The 27,115-nt window shown below is 37.8% G+C and overlaps 1 protein-coding gene across 2 annotated transcripts in view; it reads left to right on the top strand.

The window, feature by feature from the left end:
* Positions 1 to 27,115, top strand: part of eps8l3b (EPS8-like 3b) — a 54,289-nt gene that overhangs the window by 24,621 nt on the left and 2,553 nt on the right. Inside the window, exons 9-17 of one of the 2 annotated variants that reach the window (XM_039748580.1) lie at positions 956 to 1,077; positions 2,068 to 2,185; positions 7,934 to 8,007; positions 8,805 to 8,879; positions 10,519 to 10,667; positions 17,262 to 17,436; positions 18,305 to 18,336; positions 19,932 to 20,025; positions 23,046 to 23,156. In XM_039748580.1, the coding sequence (XP_039604514.1) occupies positions 956 to 1,077; positions 2,068 to 2,185; positions 7,934 to 8,007; positions 8,805 to 8,879; positions 10,519 to 10,667; positions 17,262 to 17,436; positions 18,305 to 18,336; positions 19,932 to 20,025; positions 23,046 to 23,156 (950 nt within the window). Of the gene's footprint in view, positions 1 to 955; positions 1,078 to 2,067; positions 2,186 to 7,933; positions 8,008 to 8,804; positions 8,880 to 10,518; positions 10,668 to 17,261; positions 17,437 to 18,301; positions 18,337 to 19,931; positions 20,026 to 23,045; positions 23,157 to 27,115 lie in introns of both variants that reach the window. The other variant, XM_039748579.1, reaches the window with a different exon arrangement.

The raw sequence follows: 27,115 nt of genomic DNA, 5'->3' as shown, positions 1-27,115 counted from the left end.
TGACTAGGATAGAAAAAGAAAGGGAAGGCCCAGACAGGCAATTGCATAACGGGATAAGGACATCAGAGTATGTAGTTTGAGTTGACCACTAGGACACTAAAGGTATGGCAGCTGAAAATTTGCAGTCATAAGTGAATAGTAAATGAAAACTCAGTCATTTCAAGCAGTGATAGCCATTAGCAACACTAGGAATATCTTTGCTGTATTTTAAAATGAATTCAATGAAATCTTAATAAAAAACAGGTATCAATTTCAATCATAAACTTGAAAATTTCCGGGTGTGCCGAAACTTTTGACTAGCAGAGTACATGAAGTGTATTGTCTGACAACTCTTGTTTATAGTTTTGCTCTAGACATTATATTAAAGAGAAAATGCTCATTTTGTAAAATACTATGATCAGTGATTCATACAACCGGTGTTACTCTGTATAAAATACACATTTAAAATGGGGCTACATTAGGCTATCTTAGTAAAAGAAAATAATAATAAAAGTAGTCTATATACTGAGAAATAGTGAGTTAGAAACACATATTTCAGCTGTTGAACTGGCATCGTACATGTGCTTGGAATAGAGGACAATGAATAGATATAGAAGTGAGGGAAGAGTGTTGAAGGGCAAATAAAAAATGCTCTAAGAGAAGGTTCAAAAGATGGCTGTTGAAGAGGATGAAAAATAAAGAACAGGTAATGTATCCGATGAGTGTTGCTACAAAAAATAAAGGTTGGTTATTATGTTTGGATGCTAAACATAAGAAACAATAATGGATTAAATTGCAGCTACTGCATACAGAAGAATCATTGATTCATTCACTGTTTTTAATTTGCTGACTCTAGACATATTTTTTGCTTCTCTTTCTAACTAATGTTTCTATATTGTCATTAAGTTTTCAGTGGTCACATTGTCACCGGCATCCTACCTGTTTTTTTAATTTCATACACCTTGATATGTTCTAGAGAACCAATCGGAACCAGAACAGGAATTTCCAATGCCTGATTTCTCCAACCAGAGAGTCCCAAGAGGGGAGAAGAGCAAAGTGGGCAAAAATGAAAACGTCCTTCTTATAGAAAGAAATGTGGTGAGTAAACAAGTTACACCACTCAAAGAAAAAGTCTGTATAAGTGGCTAAACAAACCAGAAACCAAACTCGCCATCCCATCTTGGAATTGTTTGGCCCAAACTCTAGAGTTGTGAATACAAATAGTTGGACGGTGAAACCATCCTACAGTTATATGGTTACAAGCCAGTGGAGCATGTAGAGAACAAGCCAGAAATGTAGGGCTGACTAAGCTCTAAAAACACAAGACCACTAAGAGTGGATGTAGACCAAAAACCCTAAAGTTGGAATATGGCTATAAATGAGTAGAATTCTGAGGCAGACATATTAATCCATCCATCCATCCATTATCCAACCTGCTTTATCCTAACTACAGGGTCACGGGGGTCTGCTGGAAGTAATCCCAGTCAACACAGGGTGCAAGGCAGGAAACAAACCCTGGGCAGGGCACACACCAAGCACACACTAGGGACAATTTAGAATCGCCAAAGCACCTAACCCACATGTCTTTGGACTGTGGGAGAAAACTGGAGCACCCAGAGGAAACCCACGCAGACATGGGGAGAACATGCAAACTCCATGCAGGGAGGACTCGGGAAGCGAACCCGGGTCTCCTAACCACTGTGCCACCATGCCAGCCAACATATCAATGGACAATACAAATTGGATGAAATACAAAACTTTCCAGATGTGATGTGCTGGAATTATACCGCTGGAATTGTTCATGGCTGTTCAAGAGCTCTACAGACATTTAAACAATGACAAGAATGATTATTTTCATTCAAACAACCTACTGATTCAGTATTGTGCATAAAAGGAGAGGAGCATTTTTACTCTGAGATATATAGTAATAATACATACCATGAATTTTCATTTTAACCCCCCACCTCTATCTTTACCAAGAAGTACATATATTAAGTACATCCTTTTTCCTGCTTTGGCTTTCTTTGGTGATAAATTGGCACCAAGTGATTCACTGTTTTCATTTTAAAATGTTATCTCTACCTGTAGGAGATTATCAATCATGTTCTGGAGGACATCGAGGTATTCATTAACAAGGTAAATGTTGCTGTGGTGGCGCATAGCCTGGGTAAGAAGAAGAAGAAGAAGAAAAAGAAAGAAAAGTCAGGTAAGGTGACAGGCATATAGATAGATAGATAGATAGATAGATAGATAGATAGATAGATAGATAGATAGATAGATAGATAGATAGATAGATAGATAGATAGATAGATAGATAGATAGATAGATAGATAGATAGGCACTATATAAAAGTTTATACAGATAGATAGATGTAACAGTGATCAATATTGTAAATCTAGAAAAACTGAGTGAAACAAAATTTAATTTTCTATAATACTTAATGAAAGGTTTAGGTATATTCAGGCCATTCATCCAACTAAAGAACATCCATGTTTACTTAATATTTTTGGAACACTATGAAATTAAGATTAGAAAGTTGACAGGGTGACACTTCACACTGCTTTTAAAGGCATTTACTTTCAGTGATTTACAATTGTCTTTGTGACTCTACTGTTAAAACAGCTTACAGTTGTTCCAGCACCTCCTTAATAAAGAACTGTAAAAGGAATTGCATTAAAAAGATTTTTTTCTAAAGCAAAACTGATAGAATTTAACTGCATCACCTTCATTTAATCTTCTTGCAATTCATATATTAATGCAGAGATAACAAACATCCAGCTAAGTACTTCTTCGTATAAAGGATCATTAGGATCTGGAATAAACTGCTGAAACAAAGCTTGCATTGAAAACATGTCTGGTGAGATATTAGGACATCTCTGCTTTTAGCTAACTAAGCAAGTTATATACTTGAGTACAAGTCATCCTCACTTATTTATTATTTTTTAACATCCTTAAATATGCATGTGACTCTCAGAGATTCTTACAATTTGAAAAGTCATTCTTGCATTCACTTACTTTTTTATAGGGGATACTCAATTTACTGGACTAGATTGTTAAATTAAGAATTCCTCTGTGGCAGGATGTATAGCCTTTGTCCTGCATGAATTACGAACATATCTTCAACTGGGTAACATTTTTTTCCCAGTAGTTAACACTGCTATCTCACAGATCCAGAGCCCTGAATTTGAATCCTGGCTTAAGCACTGCATGAGTGGATTTCTCACAGTTCTCTGGTGTCTGCATGGGTTTTCCTCTGGTTACTTCAGCTTTGTTTCACATTATATAGATGGGCATTTCTAAGTTGTCCCTACTGTGTGCTTGGTGTGTGTGTGTGTGTGTGCGTGTTTGTGCCCTGCGTTAGGCTGGCGCCCTGCCCGAGGGTTTATTTCCCGCCTTGCGCCCTGTGCTGGCTGGGATTGGTGCCAGCAGACCCCCGTGACCCTGTAGTTAGGATATGGCGGGTTGGATAATGGATGGATGGATAGATGGGCACGTTGGTCTGAGTGTGGCAGCTCATCCAGTGTTGGTTACTGCATTGTGTCCAATGTTGCTGGGCTCTGATACCTAAAATGGATCATTCAGGTTCAGAAGTTGATGGATGGGTTTCCTCAGGTTCTCCTAATGTTTATGCACATCATCTGTTCATGTGTAATGTCAACCAAAGGTTTAAGTGAGGCAAGTTGTAAAGATATCCAAGAGTGTCTCCATGTGCTCTTTATTGTGTAAAGCAGTGATAGTATGATCATAGATGAGACAATAAGGGCTTAACCAAACATAGTAGTAGCAGTAGTAATAATAATAATAATAATACATTTTAGTTATGTAGCACATTTCCCATGCTCACAGCATTTCACAGAAATCTTTTGCTTACTTTTGTAGCAGACACAAGATGGAAGTTATTTACAATGTTTGCTTTTTGCTCATGTATGCTTTTGAAAGTAAACTAAATTTTGCATTGATACACTATATGATCAAAGGTTTATGGATGACTGACCATTACACCTAGAGCATATGAACTTGTTGGACATCCCATTCTGCACCCCACCCCCAGCCACCCCATTCATCCTTTGTGGCCGTAACAGCCTCTACTTATCTTGAAAGGCTTTCCACAAGATTTTAAAGTGTGTCTGTATGAATTTGTGCCCATTCATCCAAAAGAGACCCTTTGAGGTCAGATACTGATGTTTCACTTCATCCCTAAGGTGTTCCAGGTCAACTGAGGTCAGAGCTCTGTGCAGACCTCTGAATTTCATCCATGTCTTTATGGACCTGGTTCTGTGCTCTGAGGCACAGTCATTCTGAATGAGAAAAGGACCTCCCTCGAACTGTTGCTTAAAAGGTGAAGGTGCACAATTATGTAAAATGTTTTTGTATGTTATACCATTAATGGTACCCTTCACTGGAACTATGGGGCTAGGGAGAATGGGTGTCAAAAAAATGGGGTAAATACAATACACAAAGCAAAATACAAATAATCCTCTTCACAGATCTAGATGGCCAATCTATCATTGCCTCGTCAGGAATACAATACAATAGTACAATAGTAATAGTACAATCTACAAAGCAAAATCCTCCTTTTAAGATATAACTAAAAGCTCAACCTCACACTGTTGCTTTATTAATCCCTGGATTCATAAGTAGACTGGCATTTTGAGATCTTAATGTGCGCTCTGGTTTTTAAGTAAGGGGAAGTTGAGAACCTTGGTTATTTAAGGCTGTATATGTTAAAAGGATTTGAAATCTGCCCTAAACTTAACTGGGAACCAGTGTAAGGATTTAAAAACTACAGTTAAGTGTTCATATTTTTTTTTGTTCTTGTAATAATTCTTGCAGCATTTAGAATTAATTGAAAGCTATCAAAGAACAATACTTTGCAGTAGTCAATCCTCCATCCATTTTCCAACCCACTGAATCCAGGGTCACGGGGGTCTGCTGGAGCCAACACAGGGTGCCAACCCACCGCAGGACACACACAAACACCAATTTAGATATGCCAATCCACCTAACCTGCATGTCTTTGGACTGTGGGAGGAAACCCACGCAGACACGGGAAGAACATGCAAACTCCATGCAGGGAGGACCTGGGAAGCGAACCCGGGTCTCCTAACTACGAGGCAGCAACGCTACCACTGCGCCACCGTGCCACCCATGTAGTCAATCCTGCTAGAAATAAATGCATCACTTAATTTCTCAGTCTACCGTATATCTAGAAAACGCCTTAATTAATACACCTGAACACCAGCAAGACCAAGGAACTGGTAGTGGATTTTAGGAGGCCCAGGCCCCTCATGGACCCCATGGTCATCAGAGGTGACTGTGCAGAGGACGCAAACCTATAAATACTTGGGAGTGCAGCTGGATGATAAATTGGACTGGACTGCCAATACTGATGTTCTATGTAAGAAAGGTCAGAGCCGACTATACTTCCTTAGAAGGTTGGCGTCCTTCAACATCTGCAATAAGATGCTGCAGATGTTCTGCCAGACGGTTGTGGCGAGGGCCCTCTTCTACGCGGTGGTGTGATGGGGAGGCAGCATAAAGATGAAGGACGCCTCACACCTGGACAAACTTGTTAGGAAAGCAGGCTCTATTGTAGGAATATAGCTGGACAGTTTAACATCTGTGGCAGAGCGACGGGTGCTTAGCAAGCTCCTGTCAATCATGGAGAATCCACTGCATCCACTGAACAGTATCATTTCCAGGCAGAGGAGCAGCTTCAGCGACAGACTTTTGTCATTGTCCTGCTCCACTGACAGACTGATGAGATCGTTCCTCCACCACACTATGTGATTCTTCAATTCCACCAGGGGGGATAAACGCTAACATTATTCAAAGTTATTGTCTTTTTTTACATGCATTTTTACTACTCTTTAATTTAATATATTTTTTGTATCAGTATACTGCTGCTAGATTATGTGAATTTCCCCTTGGGATTAATAAAGTATCTATCTATCTATCTATCTATCTATCTATCTATCTATCTAAATTCCCATTTTAAGATGAAAAAACATGTTTTGGACAAGTTTGAACTGTATGCCATTGTAGGTACTGTAGTTGGCATTTGTATTGCAAAATGCTGCCCTGCTACCCATCATGTTTGGCCTGGAGCAGCAGGCACAGTGGAATAAAACAAGGAGATTATGGGCGGAAAATAAATGGATAATTTCTTTGAATACCTTGTTCCTATTGGGATTGAATGAAAAATAAGGTTTTCTTAGTAATCTATTTATTGTTTTATATATTTATATAGAGTTTTATTCATTCACTAGCAGAATACCCGCGCTTCGCAGCGGAGAAGTAGTGTGTTAAAGAAGTTATAAAAAAAAGATAACATTTTAAAAATAACGCAATGTGATTGTCAATGTAATTGTCGTAGGCTTATTTTAATATTGAGAATGATTAGTATGATTGCAAATGTTGTGTATGAGAAATACACATTTTTAGGATGTAAGGATGTACATCCTTGTAAGGCTGTAAAATGTCTGCAACGTACAGTTGGCCAAGTGAGAAGCAATCTTGTGTCAAGTCAATGCTGACCTTTTTTAGAGTCTGGCCCAGTGACTTATTTATTGTCATAGCGAAGCAGACCCTTACTGGAAATTTGAGGCGTTTGAACTGGAATGGGAGGTTAGAGGGTATAAGAGGGATGTGAGGAATAAATACAGTCTTCTCTGAGCCTGTTTCAGTGAAGACAGTTGCCTCAATGAGGTTCTTTTGCAGAGGTTCGATCTAAAGCCTGGTGCCATTACAAAGTCACTGCAGACTTCCCAGGCCATGTGATTATAAACTTTTAAAAGAAAGTTCAGATAAAGGACTGGGGAACGTGTGGGGATTGTGTGTGTCTGGGTGTCTAATTTATATGTGTATATAGTTATAATATAGGTTAAGTACATGTGAATATATTTGCGCCATTTATAAATAAGAGATTCTTTCCATTTCTTTACCTTGCTTTCTTGCATTCTTTCATTTTCGGCAGCGTCTCTATGAAGTTGTGGATTTGCCTGCGAGTATAATAAAGGAAGTGTCGCCGAGCCGGTGAAATCACTTTATTACATGTAAATTAAGTAAACACGTCCGCGGTGCACATCAGGATTGGTCGCCGGATTCACTGCAGACTTCCCAGGCCATGTGATTATAAACTTTTAAAAGAAAGTTCACATAAAGGACTGGGGAACGTGTAGGGATTGTGTGTGTCTGGGTGTCTAATTTATATGTGTATATAGTTGTAATATAGGTTAAGTACATGTGAATATATTTGCACCGTTTATAAATAAGAGATTAGTGCTGCTGACGGATGGCCTTATATGGGCAGGCAGTCAATTACGTGGGAGCTGTGGGGATGGAGGACGCAACTCCACCTCACACGGCGACCGAGCTGCAGGCTATGGTCGTATATATGTACATAAGTAGTATTCAGTTATGACCGTTACGCGTAGAATTTCGAAATGAAACCTGCCCAACTTTTGTAAGTAACCTGTAAGGAATGAGCCTGCCAAATTTCAGCCTTCTACCTACACGGGAGGTTGGAGAATTAGTGACGAGTCAGTCAGTCAGTCAGTCAATCAGTGAGGGCTTTGCCTTTTATTAGTATAGATTCATTTATTTGTGTAATTACTGATTTATTTATTATTTATTTATTTATGATGGGGATTTAGGGATTTATGAAGCTTTAGGGGGATTGGTTGCTTTTAAGAATTAAAGGATTTTATGGATTATTCATTTTATTAATATTTTTATGCATATTAGTATTATTTTTCTAATTAATTAATTATTTACTTAATTTAAAGAATTGTATTCTCTATTTAAATCTTTTTATATAATAGGAGGGGGTGGATGAAAAATGGAACAAAATTAAATTCTAAAAGGGAATAAGTTGTACCAGGGCTTACCAATAATGGCCATATCTCCTACCCTAATCCTAACCATAATTTGACCTGATGTTCTCTTTTCACAGTTATTGAAGGACTGCCACCACTTGAGGAGTTTGGTGCCTGCATCCAGAAAATTAAATATGGATTTAACCTGCTGGTAATTCTGATGAACTATAGCATGAAACATACATGTTCCTTTGACACTATCATCTCAAATGTCAGACTTGTGTTTGTTGGCATTTACTTTTTTTTAACTATTAAATTTAATAATGTCGAAGACTGTTTTACCATCGTATGCAAATATATTGAAATGTAACCTTGATAATGACATTTTGTAACAGTTTTTTAAACATTTTACTTAAATCTTTTTTTCAGCAACTAACCTATGCAGTGGTCATCACTGCTTCCTTATAGAACTAGGAAACTCAGTTTCATTCTCAATCACAGTCTGTGTGGTGTACTGTATGGAGAGTTGGCGGTTTATTAATTGAGCGTCAAAGGATTCAGCCCACTGTTTCTGTCATAAATACTGGGTGTCTGCATCATATATTGTAAATGTAAATTAAACTTACATATTATTGTCGTTACTATCACTTATTGTTTGACTGACGCCTTTATAAAAGACGGCTTGCAACATTTGAAATACGATTGGTGACATTTCTTTTGTTTATCCAATAGGAACATGAGGACGTGAAATGAGTTGCTCATGGGCACACTATGTCAGTAGTAGAATCTGAAACCACATTATCAGAGTGGAAAGTCTAAAATCTTAATTACTATGTCACACTGCAATACAATTATTGCAGTCTTGCTGGCTTGTAAGCCACTGAGTTATCCGCATACATTAGCTGGAGTTTAGAAATATTATTACTTACAAGTATTATGTTTAACTATTCAAGTTTTTCATACTTTTCCATATTTCAGAATCAATTTTGCTTCACTCTATTCTTCTAGGGAAAGCTTGAAGGAAAAATTGAAAGTCCTAGCCCTGCTGATTTAGTTCATGTTCTTTTCTCTTCACTCACATTTGTAAGTATTTGTTTTTTATTTTTGTAAATCAAAAAAGTATACCATATATACACTGTGATAGTAAACACATGTGGAATAGCAGCATAAAGCAACAAGGCATATCCGTGAAAATAGAATAATGGGCCACTTATTAGCTTATTTCAAAGTTACATTGATGAGGTGGAATAAATGATGAGGAGGGAATTTTTCAGTTTTGTGCACCATCTGTAAAGTTCTGTTTTATTTAGAAATAGTACATTTGTGTGATTTTTCAATAAAAACGTCTCCACCGCTGGTAGAGTTCTTGACAGATAACAGAGGGGTGGTTGAATGAACAATTAATAAATAAATTTTAAAAGTTGGGATGAACATAGTGACCCTCTAGTTCGTGTTGTCATCTCACAGCTCCGGGAACCTCTACTTAATGTGTAAGTGGTCCTTTCCTCCCACATCCCCATGGAGTTTCTACTGGCTTTTGGTTATCCCTCACACATCCCATAACATGTTGGTTAGATTGTGACTCAGTTATGGTAAATGGCCTGTATTTGATATAGCGCCTAACTAGAGTTCAAGAACCCCCCTAGGCGCTTTACAACACAACAGTCATTCACCCATTCACACACACATTCATACGCTGGTGATGATAAGCTACTATGTAGCCACAGCTGCCCTGGGGCACACTGACAGAAGTGAGGCTGCCGAACACTGGCGCCACCAATCCTTCCGACCACCACCAGCAGGCAAGGTAGGTTAAGTGTCTTGCCCAAGGACACAACAGCTGCATTCTCATGCCAGGAGCCAGGATCGAACCTGCGACCCTCCGATTGCTGGACCACCCGCTCTACCGACTGAGCTACTGCTGCCCCAGTTGTTTGAAAGTGCCCTGTGGTGGATTGGAGTCTCTTCAAGGGCAAGTTCCTTCCTTGTGTTAAAGTTAAAAATTCTAGTTCACTGTAACCTAGTAATTGAAAAAATGTTTCCGAAGAATGGATGGATAGATAGATAAAAAATTGATAGACAAGAGATATTTGTATTTTTTTAATTTACTTCAAAACTTAAAATTAAAAAATGAATGAATGCTTTAAGAGAAATGTATGCAGAAGAAAGCTTTGCAAAATGAGGGAAACCTAACTAGATTCCTAGCACTGAGGCCATAAGACCCTCTCTTCAGCTGTTGTTGAGAACTAGGTCAGTTACAAAATACCACACAATAAAATCTCTTTAATGGACAAATGAAATATTCAAAAAATGTAGATTATTCAAGATTCATTCAGATATTTTAAAAGGAAATCTTATACAGCTAAAGGTGCATTTACCAAATAACCAAAAACACATGAAATGTGAGCTAAGCTCTTGGACATCAATCCTCAGGAGACCCTGCCTAGATTTTTGCACTAGTGAAGATGAAGAATGCTAAACACACTATACCTTCTCACATATGACATAGGCCTTCAGAATCTGATGATGGTGTTAGTAGTGACCTCAGCACTTCAATAGCCGCAGTTCCCTTGTCTGTTTTGTTTGTAAATGTCAAGGAATGAAGATGTCTTTATAAAGCATCAGCACATCTAGATGTCTTTATACAGCAATGCCACATCTAGCCCTCTACTGCTTTATCACTTCACAGTACTTAAGTTAAAATTGTGTTTTCTCTTCCTAGCTGCATGTAAACTGTCCTAAAGAAGACTTGGCACAGTCCACGCTTAGCCCGCTGCTGACCATGTCAGCCATTGACCTGATGAATAATACCGTCACATCTGAAGAGTTCAGTTTCTGGAGGATGCTAGGACATGCGTGGAACATACCCAGGTAAGCCCTTGCCTAAAAAGAGACAGAAAGGAAAACTCTTCTAAGAGTTGGTAATCTTCTTTGCTTCATTATCCACTGAATACACTGAAAACAGATATGTGTCTTGTAAAAGTTCTCTCCATCACTCATCTTATTCAACATTGATACTCCTTCCTCAGACATGCCTATTGTCAAGACTTTCACTACTCCTTCCGTGGGTTATATCTTGTTGGCTGTACCTCCTATTAGATAGATAGATAGATAGATAGATAGATAGATAGATAGATAGATAGATAGATAGATAGATAGATAGATAGATAGATAGATAGATAGATAGATAGATAGATAGATAGATAGATAGATAGATAGATAGATAGATACTTTATTAATCCTAAGGGGAAATTACTGTGTAGTAATGTCCATTATGCAACAATCACGTCTGATTTTCATTTATTAGCTCTTTTACTTACACATCCTCCTGGAAGCAGATGTATTTTTACACCAGCAAAAGAAACTAAACATTTCCCAGCCCAACCTTGTATAATTCTGCAAAGTCATAACTGAAAGTGTAATCACATTTTCCACTGTTGTCTGGTTTGGTTTAGCAACAGCTAAATTATTTGCTGAGGAAATAATTGACCATGGGCTTCCTTCTGTTGCAGACCTGTATGCATCTAGTGCCACTGCAAAAGGTTCACCACTGACTCATCTTACCCAGATCATTTTGTGTTCCAAAAACTCGCTTTGGGGCTTTTTGAACTAAAACTAACAGACATCTAAACAGTTTCTTTCCCAGAGTCATAGTCCTCGCAAACCAGTAATTTAGAATGTCTTCCTTGTTTATTCATGTCTTCTTTCACATATAAAGGTGTAGGTGTGTGTGTGTATGTATATATATATTCGTACGCACACACTATACACATACACACTTTCATTGGCACATCTGCTTCATAGTTGCACTATTCTGAAATTGTTTATAATATATGTTATTTAACTTACAGTATGATATTTATGTTATTTGTATGGAATGTTCTTTTCTGTTATAAGTAGCTCCAAAGCTACCAAGTTAAATTCCTGTACATCAAATACTGTCAAATAAAAGCCATTGTCAATGCTAATTCGCATGCTAATGTTTTCCTCAAAGAGTGGAAAACATTGGGGATAGCAGCCATGAGCAGTGATCAGCCTGAAAGCAATATTCTTAGACTTTTATTAAGAAAAATATTTTGTCACTTAAGTACAATGTTATTCTATATAAGTTTTACAGTATGAAAAATGCTATATATATCTAACTTACTGTTTAAAAAGTTCTTGCACAGCTATAAAAATGGACTAAAGACTCTTGGTGAGCTAGTTTAATAAAAAATGAATCAACCATCTCCCTGCCTCTTAAGCACTAAACAGATCTTATGTCCATTTAAGATTGTGTCCTTTTTTGCTTTGATACAGTAAGCTCTGGAAGGGTTCATAGCATTTTATATTTAACGTTTGAACCACCTACAAATCAGTTTTTTCATACTGCCCCTTATCTCCTTATGACTGTTGTATTGTCTTTCACCTATCTCAGGTTTGTCTGGCTGAATATCTATTTAGTGCTTGTCAATTTGTAAACAAATCATTAAAGCAATAGGCTACTGACAGTCATCATCCCCTACCTTTTGTGAAGATACAGATGACCTTGAAATCCACACCTTGGGTGCCAGGAGTCAGCAGCCTTGCCCTTAGGGTTTTTCAGTTATTATGTCTGAACCATAAAAGGGATGGGGGGTCAACAGTATTGGAAGAATGACACTTTTTATTATTTTGTAGTTTTACTAAAGTAAAACTTTATTTCAGCTCATTGCTAGTTTCAGTATCTATTTTTAAATAACCATTAAGAAACTTGAAACATGAAAGTAGCTTGGAACATTTAGGCCTTCTAAAATCACATGACAGATTATGGTATTTTATAAGGCCCACCATTTCATTACCTTGCACTAGATTACAGAGTTTGCCATCTGGGAATGAAGTGTGCAAATGAGGAACTTTGATTAATAACATGATGGCTTCATGTGGACTAGTACATTTGAAAATGGCAAGCTGTTCAGTGGAGAGGCTGGTAGTCTACTGCCTCAGATCAGATGAAGCTGAATATCTGCAATTTGGTGTCTGGTCAAGTAAAAACCGTTTAACATGACAATTAACAAGTAATCTATGAAACAAGGAAGAATATTTTAAATATTTCTCTTGAATATATGATTCATCTAAATTAAACACACTGGTAAAATAAAAACATCATACCAACTAGCTATAAGTACTGTATTGTAAATCTAAAAATTAAAAAATAAATTGCTTTGGAAGAGAACTTAGTCATGAGTGATTTCTGAATGAAAGTGTAAGATGAATTGTAATTTAACACAAGAAATTATTTCATAGTGTGCAGTGTAATGCTAAAATTCAACAAAAACGTGACTGTGAACAAAGCCTATATGATCAAGGCTTAGACTGGCACTCCTAGCAACTTCTTCTACCTAATTAAAATGAGATCATCACACAGAGGTCCTGTAGAGCAGTACAAAGACAAATAATGTTTCTGACAATGACTCGCTTCAATACCACCATAAACCTTTTACCAGTTAAAATATAACATACTGTATACAGAAATTCTAGAGAGGCTCTTTGCTATTTTTCTTAAATTAAACCTAATGAAAGCTTTGCAGTTTTTGCAGTTTATCCTCACTGCATTGTTTTTCTTGGTTTACATTTTTTGAGCATTTTTAATTTTTCCCCAGTCCCATAATCCAGTTCTTGTCATTTTGTTGTCTTGATTCACCAATTACCTGTGAGCCCTGTTAAGGACACTGGCTGCATTCACACTCAATAACTGTGTTCTTGAGCTCCATTCTGTGCTTTACTCTTATTTAAAATTTAGTGTTTCTATATTTGAACTTTCTAGTTTTGTTTCCTTATTTTAATTAAAACATTAAGTAATGTAATCTATCTATCTATCTATCTATCATAGGTTCATGTTGGGCAAGGTGTTTTGTAGGTTTGGAGTAATCATAACAATTCTAGAGTTTAAAAAATAATTCTGCAAGTCATTTCAGCATGATTATATATGATAATTGGAATGAGGTAGAAGGCGGCACGGTGACGCAGTGGGTAGCGCTGCTGCCTCGAAGTTAGGAGACCCGGGTTCGCTTCCCAGGTCCTTCCTGCGTGGAGTTTGCATGTTCTCCGTGTGTCTGTGTGGGTTTCCTCCGGGTGCTCCAGTTTCCTCCCACAATCCAAAGACATGCAGGTTAGGTGCATTGGCGATCCTAATTTGTCCCTAATGTGTGCTTGGTGTATGGATGTGTGTGTGTGTGCGCCCTGTGGTGGGCTGGAGCTCTGCCAGGAGTTTGTTTCCTGCCTTCCACCCTGTGTTGGCTGGGATTGGCTCCAGCAGACCCCCGTGACCCTGTAGTTAGGATATAGCGGTTTGGATAATGGATGGATCGATTGAATGAGGTAGGATATTTTGGCACACAGATTTAATCTAAAGCAAACAAATCTTAGGAGAATTTAATTAAATGTTCAGGCTTCCCTCGCTTTACATATCTAAACTTGATTACTCCTTTATAAGGTGACTTTTCAAAACACAAAAAACTATTTATCATGAATTTAAATAAAAAACATGTTTAATCATTCCTTGGCCCCAAAACAGCACCAGTTTTTTGTTTAAATAGCACCAAAAATAGATGCAAATTAACTGAATTACTTAAACATTAGTCATAAAAACAAATCCAAATAAGACATTACCTTCCATTAAATTCTGTTTAATAAGGCTGTTTCCCTGTGCTTTATCATACAAGTTTCTCATTCAAATGAATGGCCTTTCAATCATTCTTGGTCATTTCCAAGTTTTTCACAATTGCCTCTATGTTTGTCTTTGTAACTGTGAAAATTCAGCTGCATTGTGGCTTCTAAGACAAAACAGGGCATTAAATGAATTATTTCGTATACACACACCAATTTTCGTAAAGTAGTTGTTTGTAATCCATGGAAGCCTATACATACAAAGTTACGAGTAATGGAAATTAAGTAGCAAACTGTGGACACAAAGTAAGAAGTAGCAAAAACCTCTGAAAATATATACAGTAACAAACAAAGACAAGCAATGGGGAAGATGTAATAATTCTACCATGCAAATACGTTACAGCAGTGAATCCTGATTGTGTAGTAATTTAATCAAAATATAACAGAAAGAAATTTACAACTCTAGTAATTTGATTAATTCCTAAAACTATTAATAATGTGACAGTAAGTTAATACAACCTAGTGACATTCCTGATTGCAGCTGTTATAACCAGTTGCTGTTCAGCTATAACTTCCAACATTTATATTCAGACTTTTTTAACTGCCAAGTCACTCTCTCATTCCTTGTGTTTAATAATCTCATGTTTTATATTTCTTGTGTGCCTGCTGACTTTTCTGTTACTTTGGTTCTGAATTGCATTTTATTTTGCCTGATCCTGACTGTCCTGATAATAGTAAGAATAATGCATTTATATAACACCTTTCCCATGATCAAAGTGCTTCACAGAAACTGCTAACAAATAACACGGAAAAGCAAATACATAACATTGGATACAAAATAATATCAGCACAACACTAAATAATAATAAATATAGGAAACACAAAGCCTTGGATTACAAAAACAGACAATATTGCAATGCTTTGACTTTGGCCCACTAATCATAGTCCTGTTTTAAGCCCATCAGTGTAGATTTCCATTGTTTTTCTCCTTACACTGTAACAGATACTTGGACGGTCAAATATTGAATACTAAAAGGGAGTAAACTACCAGTGCAGGGTGTGATTATCTCATGGTGGCATGAAAGGGATAATACTGGATAATACTAAGAATGGGAAAATAATGTGTTGACTCAGCCCTTATCCACACTACTACATTTTTATTTACAAATGCAGATATTAGTCTCTGTTTTCACCTTTTGTCCACACTACTCTGATTGGATTGTGTTTATTTTGGGCCCTTGTTTGATTGGGTCCTACTCATTACAACATCTGATTCCCTGATTGGTTACCCTCCGTGGCAGAAAACCATATTCCAACATAGCGGGCATAGAAGAGCTGCTTTCCATGGCACTTGTGGTGGCTACCTGCATGCATCTAAACTGCATTTTGTACAGTCTGAATGCTGCATACATATTCAAATGATAAATAATTTACTGATTGTTACAGTTTTGTAATAAATCCCATGGCTGCCGGAATTACCATCCTTTCAAGGATTTTTCCACCAATGCACTCAAACCAAGTGTAGGTGAATTTGCTCATTTTTGCAAAAATGCTAGTGTGGGCATAGATCTTTTTATTCATAAATGCAATGTTTAAATGAAAAGCAGTAAGGTCGACAGAGCCTAAAATGCATATAAAACAGCAAAGTTACTGGAATTAGTCGTATTGCTTTTTGCATAGTCAACAGAATTAAACAATTATTCTTTTTCACTGTGTACTGGAGTGGAAAATCTTCAATTTTTGAACTGTAGACTGTTCATATTAAATTTTACTTTTCTCAAATGAACCAGGATGTATTGAATTTATAGGACTTTAATTACAGGCATTACAAGCATTCTTTTTTTGTACATTCATCCTGTTCAGTACCAGTAATTTATGCATCTCTTCCAGACATTTTTTGAATAAATTAGTTTGACTTGAGAATGGGAAATAAGTACAGATGACACAGAACCTGTTATAATTAATTTATATCAATACAGAATTAGTCTACAGCTTGAGAAAGGAAGAAGTACAGAGGTAATTAAAGATCAAACACTTTGATCAAAGTCATTCATCATTAGGACAAGAGAGCCAATCAAATGTTTGCAATGTCACATGTGCCAAAACCCCATGTGTGCATTTTAACATTAATACACCTTGTCTAAGAAACCACTGATGACAATGACAGAACTATGACAGTGGAAGCGATGTCAGAGATAGAGACATGTGTGACCATTTCATCTGGACGTCAGAAAACTTCACCTATGACAAAAATATTTCTGATTTTCTGTAAGCTTTTATATGACTGTTTATATCCAGAGGTTTTTATTTTTTGCTATATTTTCTTCTATTTGGTATTATTATACATTATTAATTACCACATTGCTTTTATATTTTATATACTTTGTCGTTTATCTATAGTAATTGAAATAATAAAAGGGGACCAAGTGCTGGTAAAATTGCCAGTTCTTTTCCCACAGGGTTTATCAAGGCTATTGAGGTTGCTCCTTAATAATTAGAACATCTGCGGAAAAAGTAAGACATTTTTTAAGTGGTAAATGACATATAACCAAAAGAGTTTTGCTTTTATGTGTGTGACGATGACACCCACATGTTTGTTAGTGCTGGTGACAGTGAGTACTTGTGCTGAGAATTTAATGTGGAATAGTGCAGAGTGACTGACAATTGGCACCACTTGACCACTTTGTCTGGCTAGTATCTCTGTGTGTGTGTGTGTTAATCGTCAAGGGCAGGAGTAAGAGAACCCAGTCAATGTTCCTGTTAAGTCTCACAAACTTTATTATAATACACACACCTTTGATTGAAGAATCAGAATTATTCATCTTTTTTTCGTTCAAGGTCTGAATGGGCAGACTCAGACTCCATCCCTCCCTACTTCCCTGTCTTTTACGATGGGTGGGAGCTTCCGCCACTTCCTTCTGCAGACCAAGAAACAGAAGAGTACATGGATCGTGGGAGAATGGAACGGGAAAGCTACAGAGCCCCTTCAGAAAGTCATCACGATTCCAAGCAGGTTAGCAGAAAAAAAATATTTCATATCTGGCAGTTAACTTTTTTACTTTGTTCAAAGCCTGGCTGAGGGGTTCAGAAACGTAAACCTTGGAAACCAGGGGTAATGTTCACCAAAACCAATTTTTACTGGGCATTTTGTGTGTGTTCTCAAAGTGAATTGACTGTGGAAGTAATGTTTTTCTGGTGCATTTGCACAGAGATATTCTAAAGGAGATCAAATCTAGAAACCCAGAGGCATTAGAAAATGTGTACTTACAGGTGACAGAGGTGCGGAGACAAATGAATTAAACAAATAACGGAAATACAAGTTTTGGTTCTTTAATGAACATCTAGCACTAACACACCAATTGACATGGCAGTGGCCTACACCTTTACTATAATCGGTTGTACAGTGGAAGGCTTTCACATAGATAATGCGAAAGCTACAGAACACAGGTGCCCCAAAAATGAACTAATAATTCTTTAAAACAAAACATGAAGAAATGAGAACACTGTAGTGGCATGTCTTCCATTCCAACTTTCCTTAACTAGCAACTGAATTGAGTGGAAGGAACTGAGTATTCTCTTGCTTTAGATGTAACAGAATATATTGCTTCTCTGCAGAACATGAAATATAAAACTACTGAAAAAAATAGAATAATTAATAAAAGACACCTCTGTGTTTTAAACTGCCAGAGTAAATGTAAACAGAAAAAATACAATCCCACTTTTAAAGAGGAGTTAAGTCATATATAAGACAGAGGTGAGAAAATGTAATTTTTTGATTTTGTTTAACAAAAAACAGTTATAATGTCAAAAGAAAACACTATTGTAAGAGATATGTATCTGACATTGTAATGACATATCTGCCTTTTTTGCCCAAACAGCAGATGTCTTCATCTTGGAGCTCCCCACAAACACGGTATGTTTTTCTGTAAATTATTCACTTTTCAGAAAAAAAACCACATTTAAACTGTTACTAATTATTCTCAGTAAACCAACTGGTTATTCACAAAATGTTGCTGATGTCCAAGGCATTGGACTTTAAACCACAAACAGCATCACTGACTTACTTTAAGACCACTGTGCCCCTAAACCTTTTACTTGCCCTGCATATTAAAATGTGTATGAGAATGATTATATTGCAGTTTTTTTAAAAAGGTTGCTTGTTTATGTAATGGCATGTTAGAACTACTCCCATACTCCCATACTCTTCCCATTATGTTCCATGACTCAGTGCTCCAACGTCATATGGTTTCTGGTCATGCAACTATTGATCATGTATATACAGTACATTAGGTCTACTTGTTATTATTAGCTAGAATTTGTTAAAATAAAAGGAGTTCCCACATGATAAAAATAATATAACTTAACAGATTTAGTACCTATGTTTTTTTCCATTCCAGGGTTGTAGATAGCTGGAACATTAAACAAAAGGCAGAAACTAATCCTGGAAGAGACCATTCCATCACAGAATAATCTCATAGACACAGCAGTTTAGGAGTGCCAGCTCCGATACCTTCTTAGAATTGAGTAACCTGGGCAAAGACAGAGAACGGCTGTTAAACTGCCAGAGAGAGCGTGAGATAAGCTAACGGTCACATCTTTAGAAATATGAGGACAACCCCACCCAGAGAAAACATGCAAATTACAAATAGAAGGTAGCTAGTCCAGCATTCAAACTAAATCCCTAGAGTTGTATTGTAGTGATGATTAACTAATGTGACACCCAATAATAAAATCAATGCACATTTTGAAATGTTACAGTAATGCTGTTCAGAAATTTTTAAATTAAAGAAGAAGTAAAAGGTCAAGTAAATAGATGTTGTCCACTGTTAAGTTAGGCCTTGCGTATGGAGTTTGCTTTGTCTGCCTTTTTTTGCTTGGACAACCTGTGAAACTCAAAATAACAGGACAACTGGCAGCTTCTGTTAGTGTACAGATGTGGACTTCTCCTGGGTTAGTCTCCAGTGCCCTGTGACCCTGGCCTGAAAAAGCAGGCTCAGAAAATAAATGGACATGTACTGATGCATCAAAGCAATGATCTTATAGCTTTATAATAATAGCCAGACTTCACTTTAAATAGGACTTCAACAAAAGCTATAAGGATTTACTGTACCAGTTAGGCGATTATTTGTACAGAATCAGAATGTGTAGTATAATCAATCGATCAATCAGTCAAACTTCATTTTATTGTATATATCTTTATTTGATAATGAGAAACTAATTGGCAAAACAATGTTTTTCTTAATACATTCCATGTTATGTTGTGTCTACAGAGGGCATTATAAATTAAACGTTTATTTTATGCTTGATTTAGAAATCCATCAACCTTGAATTGTGGATCTTTCGGGATCACTCACTGCAGCCACACAGTTGGCCATGAGGTCACACTACTTCTTGTCACGTACAGTGTGCCCATTACTGTATATCAGCTAAATCCTCCTACAAAATTTCTGTGCTGCTACACACACAGAACACTAGTAAACATTTATGCTCTGTGCTTTCTTATCACAGGCCCCAGCATGCAGAAAACATAATGCGTGTCATGTATGACTTTGTGGCCAGAAACAACCAGGAGCTGACGGTCATGAAAGGAGACCTGGTTGAGGTGAGAACTGTATGTCTGTGCCAATGTTGCATTTGATATCTTTGTACAGTTTACTTGTGAATGGCATGGTGGTAGAGTCGTTATCACTGCTGCCTCACAATTCCAGGGACCTCAGCTTGATTGTTAGATTTTGAATATTCCCCCGCTGTCCATATGGATTCTCTCTAGGGTATGGATTCTCTCTAGGGAATATGGCTTCCTTCTTCATTGCAATAAATGCTTGTTACGTTAAATAGAACAAAGCATTCAGTCTTTGCTAGATATAGTGAATTGCATCCTGTCCATCTGTGGAACTCTTTCCTGACATGAAACCATACTGCTGCTCACTAATCATCACCCCACTACTTAACCTAACTTCCACTACTCTTTCCCATAACTTCATGCTGTGGATCATCAATTTTATCCCCCTGTAGTTACTATAGCTCTGCACATCCCCTTTTTTCTTAAAAATCGGCACCAGTACACTTCTTCTCCACTCCTCAAGCATCCTCTCACTTTACAAGATTGCATTAAATCATCTGGTTAAAAACTCCACTTACATCTCTCCTAAACACCTCCAAGCTTCCACAGTTATGTCATCTGGACCAACGACCTTTTCATTCTTCATCCTCTTCATAGTTGTCCTTACATCCTCCTTGCTAATCCACTGCACTTCTTGATTCACTATCTCCACATTATCCAACCTTCTCTCTCTCTCATTCTCTTCATTCATCGGCCCCTCAAAGTACTCTTTCCATTTGCTCAACACACTCTCCTTGCTTGCGAGTACATTTCCATCTTTATCCCTTATCACCCTAACCCGCTCCAAGTCTTTCCCTGCTTTGTCTAGCAAATCGGTACAGGTCCTTTTCTCCCTCCTTAGCGTCCAGCCTGTCATATTTCATCATATGCCTTTTCATTCACCTTATCTCCTTGTACTCTTGTCTACTTTATGCATCTCTCTGACTATCCCACTTCTTCTTTACTATCTCTTCCTCAGCATACTCTATTGTACTTCCCCATTCCACCACCAGGTTTCTTTGTCCTCTTTCCTCCGTCCAGATCTCACACACTGCAGCCTTCTAGCAGTTTCCCTTACCACGTCTGTTGTAGTTGCCCAGCTATCTGGTAACTCTTCATTGCCACCCAGTGCCTATCTCACCTCCTCCCTAAATTCCACCTTACAGTTTTACAACTTCCAACAATTGTTCCTTGGCTGTGCCCTCCCTCTCCTCATCATCTTGATATCCAGCATTATCCTACAGAACATTATCCTATGCTGCCTAACTACACTTTCCCCTGCCACCACTCTGCAGTCTCTAATCTCCTTCAGATTAAGCATCCTGCAAAGGTTATAATCTACTTGTGTGCATCTTCCTCCATTCTTGTACGTCAACCAGTGTTCCACCCGCTTCATAAAATACATATTCACCACAGCCATGTCCATCCTTTTCACAAAATCCACTATTATCTGACCTTCTTCAATCCTTTCCATAACACCATACCTACCCATCACCCTCTCATCCCCTCTGTTCTTCTCACCAACATGCCCATTGAAATCCACTCCAATCACCACTCTCTCTCCATTCCATTGGTACACTGTCCATCACTTCATCCAACTCACTCCAGAAATCTTCTTTCTCATCCATCGCACACCCAACTTGCGGGGACATATGCACTAAAAACATTCATCATCACACCTTCAATTTCCAGCTTCATAATCATCACTCTGTCCAACACTCTTTTCACCTCTGAAACACTCTTGACATACTGTTCCTTCAGGATAACCCCTACCCCATTTCAATGCCAGATTATGTAGCAACCAAGCCATACTCTAACACAGACTGTTGTGGACGCTAAAGTCGATAACAACAACCGACAAAAAACAATTTAAGCAGCTTCTTATAGTTCATTACATTAGTTATAAAGAGATTACATACATATAGCTTTAATGTCTTCATTAGATTATAGTACTGTATTTGTTTAGTCCTTATTTATTAATTCATAAGTGACATGTTTTCTTATATTTTTTAGCAAGAATTCAGAAAACAATCACATTGATTTATAATATCACAGGGTGTTCTGTTAGTATCAAGAGGTCAGCATTTTCTCATAAAAGAATTTAAGTTAATCACATAATTCTGTGCACAAGCTTAATTCTTTTTCTACCTAAATGAAAAACAAATTCATATAGAAGTAATAATCATATAGCTGTCTGCAGCATGATTAATACAAAATACAGTCATTGGTATTTGTGAGTTAAATACTTATAATCATTACAGTTAATAATGTTTTTCTTCTTTCTCACTGTCTTTCCTGTTTAATCAAAGCACTTTATTATTATTATCTTTAAGGAGCAAACGATATGCAACAGTTTGACTGAAGGAATTGTGTGGTGGTCACTATGTCTTTATATGGCAGAATGTGTTATGAAGGTTTGGGACATGATTCAAAAGTCTCATTTGTGATGTTACTTCTACCAGCCACCAATCATCACCAGCATCATCTCATAGTTATATTGGTATGGTGAACATGTGCTATGATACATCAGATTGACATGAGAAGAAGGAATTCTATCTAATCAAACTGACTCAGGAGTTTGTATGAATGGCAGTTTGTCAAGGTATTGTGCTGAACAAGCAACCTATAGACACCATAATCCGACCCTGTCTGGTTATCACCTGTTAATGGCAAATACAATGCGTGGACCACTAGTGAAAGAAGTGATGTCAAGTAAGCAGTCATATGCTGGTCAGGCCAGGCTGACTTATTGTTTGTCAGTTTCCATGCACACAAGGCCCCTAAATAAATTGATTGATAGATTTATTTCATGTGCACTTTTGTTACTCATTTCATTCATCTTGTATTTATTTTCTTTTCATAAGGATGTTATATAACAGTTTCTTCTTCCTTGCAGTTCTTTCTACAAACCCAGCAGTTACTGAGCCAATACAAATGCTCCAAATTCCGCTCACCTAAGAGCTCAGATCACTTTCTTTGAGAGCAACGATAAAACTGATTTGCATTTTCCTCCTCTGCAGGTGCTGAACAACACCAAACAGTGGTGGAAAGTGAGAGATATGAAAGGAGAAGAAGGCTTTGTCCCCAACAACATTCTGGAATCCACTCAGGAACAGCAAGACATGGAGCAGGTGGGATATTCTGGGTTGTCTAAGAGATGATGTTCACTAATTAATCAGTACTTTATATAGCTTCTATAATCTATGAACTTTCACCATTGTATCCCATTTAGTGACTACTGCCTCAAATTTACTGGTGTCAGTGGTAGGATTTGTCAGATTTTCCCATTACACTAAGAATGTAGATATCAGATATGCAAAGAGATTAATCTGCATCAATACAACTCAGTGGTGCACTGGAAGCGTTTCCCTTGTTCACATGTGTGTTCAGCCATAACTGAGATTATATTGGGCAGTTTTTAATTGTAAATGACAAGTGCATCATAGTGACCTATTAGTCCAGCAAACATTTGCATGACAGTGACATGGCGAAGCATTTATTTATTATGGTGATTCAGTGGAATAACCCTTGATAGATTATACTAAGATGCTACAATGGTTTCGGATAAATATTCATACAAAAGAGAACACAAGCAAATTAAGCGACTTACATTGTTCTTTGAGTCAGCCATCTTCTGCTGAGAATATAGTGACTCTCAAATTCTATCCTACCATTTTTCCATTTCATCTGACCTATTGTGACTGATTGGTGTTTTTCTAGGCTTACTTGGGATAGGTTTTGGCTACCTGTCACCATGTCTTGTAGGTTTTATCTATTTAAAAATGAAGAACTTTTGTCCAAACCTGCAAACCTTACATGCCCTTTCCCATTTTTAAATAACACATTACACACCTTACTTTGTGAAAATACAACTGATTTAAATTATTATTTGATTTTTTTATCATTAGTCATTATTTAGCAGACTTAATTACCCAAGAGGATTTAGGAGTCAGTATAAATAGCTGTAGGTCTGAATGCTTGACAAGACACAGCAAATTGAAGAGTGTATTTACAACTTATTAAATGCAACAGGCTAACTGCTGTTATGCAGGCATGAAAGGAAACAAAAGAAAACAGGGGAGCAGCTCCTCTCAGTCGCCTTTTAAAGCAGACATGTAGTTTCTTGATTTTTCAAGGGTGTGTTCACTTTGTAACATCACAGCCTTTGGTCCAGCTCTGCGTGAGAGAGAAAGATTAAGCATTACGTTGTCTCTTTCGCTTTCTGGTTTGGTTCTTTCAAATTCAAAAACCTTTAAAAGCCAGAAGGTCAAAGTAAATGAAAGCAGATGACATTATTTACTTAGACATTCAAAAAGCCTTTGATACGACCCTACACCGAAGATTAATCCTGAAACTGGAAGCTGTACGTGACAAGAGATAACCCACAAAACTGGATCTCAAGATGGAAAACCAGCATGAGACAAAAGTACAGATATGAGCAGAATGCTTCATGTAGAGTGAGGTTTTCAGTGGAGTATGTCAGGGGTCTTCCCTGGGTCCTTTACTTTTTCTGATTTATATTAATGACATTGATTTCAGTATAGTTAGTAAACTTGAGAAATCTGCAGATGATACTAAAATTGGAGCAATGGCAGCAAACAGAATTCAAAAAGACCTGCACAAACTTCAGAACTGGACGAAACCTTGAAAATGCAGCTTAATATAGAAAAGTGCTACATGTGGGCAGCAGGAACATCAATTATAAACACAAGATGGGAGACATGGTCATATAGGAAGCAACCTTTGAAAAGGATTTAACAGTTTATGTTGACACAATTTCATTGTCTAAGCAATGTAAAGAATCAATTAAAAAAAATAAAAAGTTCAGCTGTATCGCAAAAATCGTTATAAATTGAAATCGATATAAACTGAGGCACATTATGATTGAATTATATAATACATTAGTTATTACAGTACACCACATCTGGAGTACTGAATGCAGTTCTGGCCACCAAGCTACTAGAAAGACATAGAAGCACTTGAAGCAGTGCAGAGGAGAGCCACTAAGTGCATCCCAGGACTGAAGGACATGTTCTACACTGAAAGACCCCACAAATTAAACCTGTGTATTCGTGAGCACAGGATACTATGTGGGTACCTAAACCAAGTCTTCGGAATTCATAAAAATCATTGATAAAGTAGATCCAGCATGATGCTTTCAATCACATTTTAAAACATGTACCTGAGGACACCACTAGAAATTGACGAGATGTGTGTTTAAGACTGAAGCCAGGGAGCACTTCTTTATGCAAAGAGTTGTGGGACTCTGGAACAAGCTACCAAGACATAAGTAGATGCAGTAGAAACCTAGACAACCTTTAAGAAGAAACTCAATGAGATACTTGGTCAGTTCAGCTATTAGCTAAGCAAACAAGCTTCAAGGAATGAATAGTCTCCTATCTTTTGACAATCATGAGGCAGTAAAATTTTTTTTGGCTGTTTACTCTGTGCAGGTCAAATTTATCTTCCTGCAAATAAAGCAATACCCTAGCCTTTGGGTTTAAGTGAACTGAAATTGTCTTTCAGCCAGGTCACATGCAATGATTTGGCTTTGCCAGACTGTGACGATGCGGGTTCAGCTCCTTGCTCCCATTGCTATTCGGGATACCTTCAACCCAACACCGTCGGTAATGTCACCGATGAGCTAGACAGTGAGACAAGAACAACTGAGCAAGGGGATGGTCAAAAGTGCTTTTATTCAAAAAAACAATCAAAAAAACAAAGTGTCCAATAAAGTGCAGTGATTCCAAATCTTCAATAAATAAATAATCCATAAAAGAAATGTGGAGGTTAAAACCAATAAATAGAAAAAACAATCCTTAAAACCAGAGGTTAAAATATTTCTTAGGAAGCAGTCTTTAAAAACAAATGACAAACCCGGCGCTTCTTTCCTGTTAGCGTCTCATCTGCTTCTCCCATACGGGACCTGCAACAGGCGAGACGCTCTCAATGCAGCTGACCTTCTGCCTACTCCTGCTGCTACTGTCAAGTTGCCTTTCCGATCCTTGGCTCCGGTTGGCTCCCCCTAACATTGACTTGGGAATCCCCTAACGGCCAATGCTGTCACGTTGGGGACACCACGTCCCAAGTCCAGACTCCCGCGGAGAGTACTGCACCTTCTGGTCACTCCCGCCCTGCAAAACAAACTCTGCGGGAGCGACCACAACTTCTCCCAGGTGTTGGCCAAACACCCAGGCTGCCTGCGAGCACTCACTCGCTCGCTCGCTTCCTGCTGCACCGATTTGCTCGCTCTCTCTCTCTCTCTCTCTTTCTTTACTGCTTCCTGCTGCCAACCTCCGTTTCCTTCTCTTTCTCTGATCTTTCCTCTCGCACTTCTTTTTATATAGCGAGGGGCCATAGCAGCTGCAGCACATTAGCCACGGGAACAATCATGGATGTGGGCAGTTCCTCACCTGTGCACTCGGTGAGAAACGCCCACACTGCAGTTCGCCCCGTGACTTGCTACAACCACTACGCCCCCTCACGAAGCCGCCTCAAGTGCGGTGATTATTTATTTAACAAAAACTGGCCTTTGCTCAGCGAGCTGTGGACCCATAACACCACACAGACAAGCTTTGGCACGCCTCCCTTGTCCTAAAAGAATTCGCTACCCAAAAATCATAGTTTTTATATGTTTCTTACCCCATGTAATTTTTAGTGATGGCTTGGAAAAAAATTCTCATCATTTCATGGAAAATGGACAAAGCAAGTTTCTTATAGAATGTGTCACATGTCACGTCTTTTCAGTCATAAGCTCACAATGTGCAAAAGAAATTCATTTTTTCACTAAAATATTAAATAAATCAGTGCAGCGCATGCTAAGGAAACACATTCACACAGACACAAGCTTTTGCATTGAAGACGGGACTATTGACCAATTAATTAACAGGAGAAGTGTGAAATGGTGGACATTTTAACATCATTTTGGTTAAAAAGATCAACATGAATGTTTTCCTTGACATCTCTAGTGTAGCAAAGCCTGAACAGATTTAATCAAATCAAGCACACAAAGCCATCTGAACACAGGTCTCCAACTTTTGGGTGATTAAACAAGGGACTGACAAACCTTTCAGTCCATGTAAGAGTTCAG

This window comes from Polypterus senegalus, chromosome 3 (genome assembly GCF_016835505.1).
Source record: "Polypterus senegalus isolate Bchr_013 chromosome 3, ASM1683550v1, whole genome shotgun sequence".
In the NCBI taxonomy this organism is placed as follows: Eukaryota; Metazoa; Chordata; class Cladistia; order Polypteriformes; family Polypteridae; genus Polypterus; species Polypterus senegalus.
Note: the sequence above shows the minus strand (reverse complement) of the source record. Positions and strands in the feature narration are given on the sequence as shown.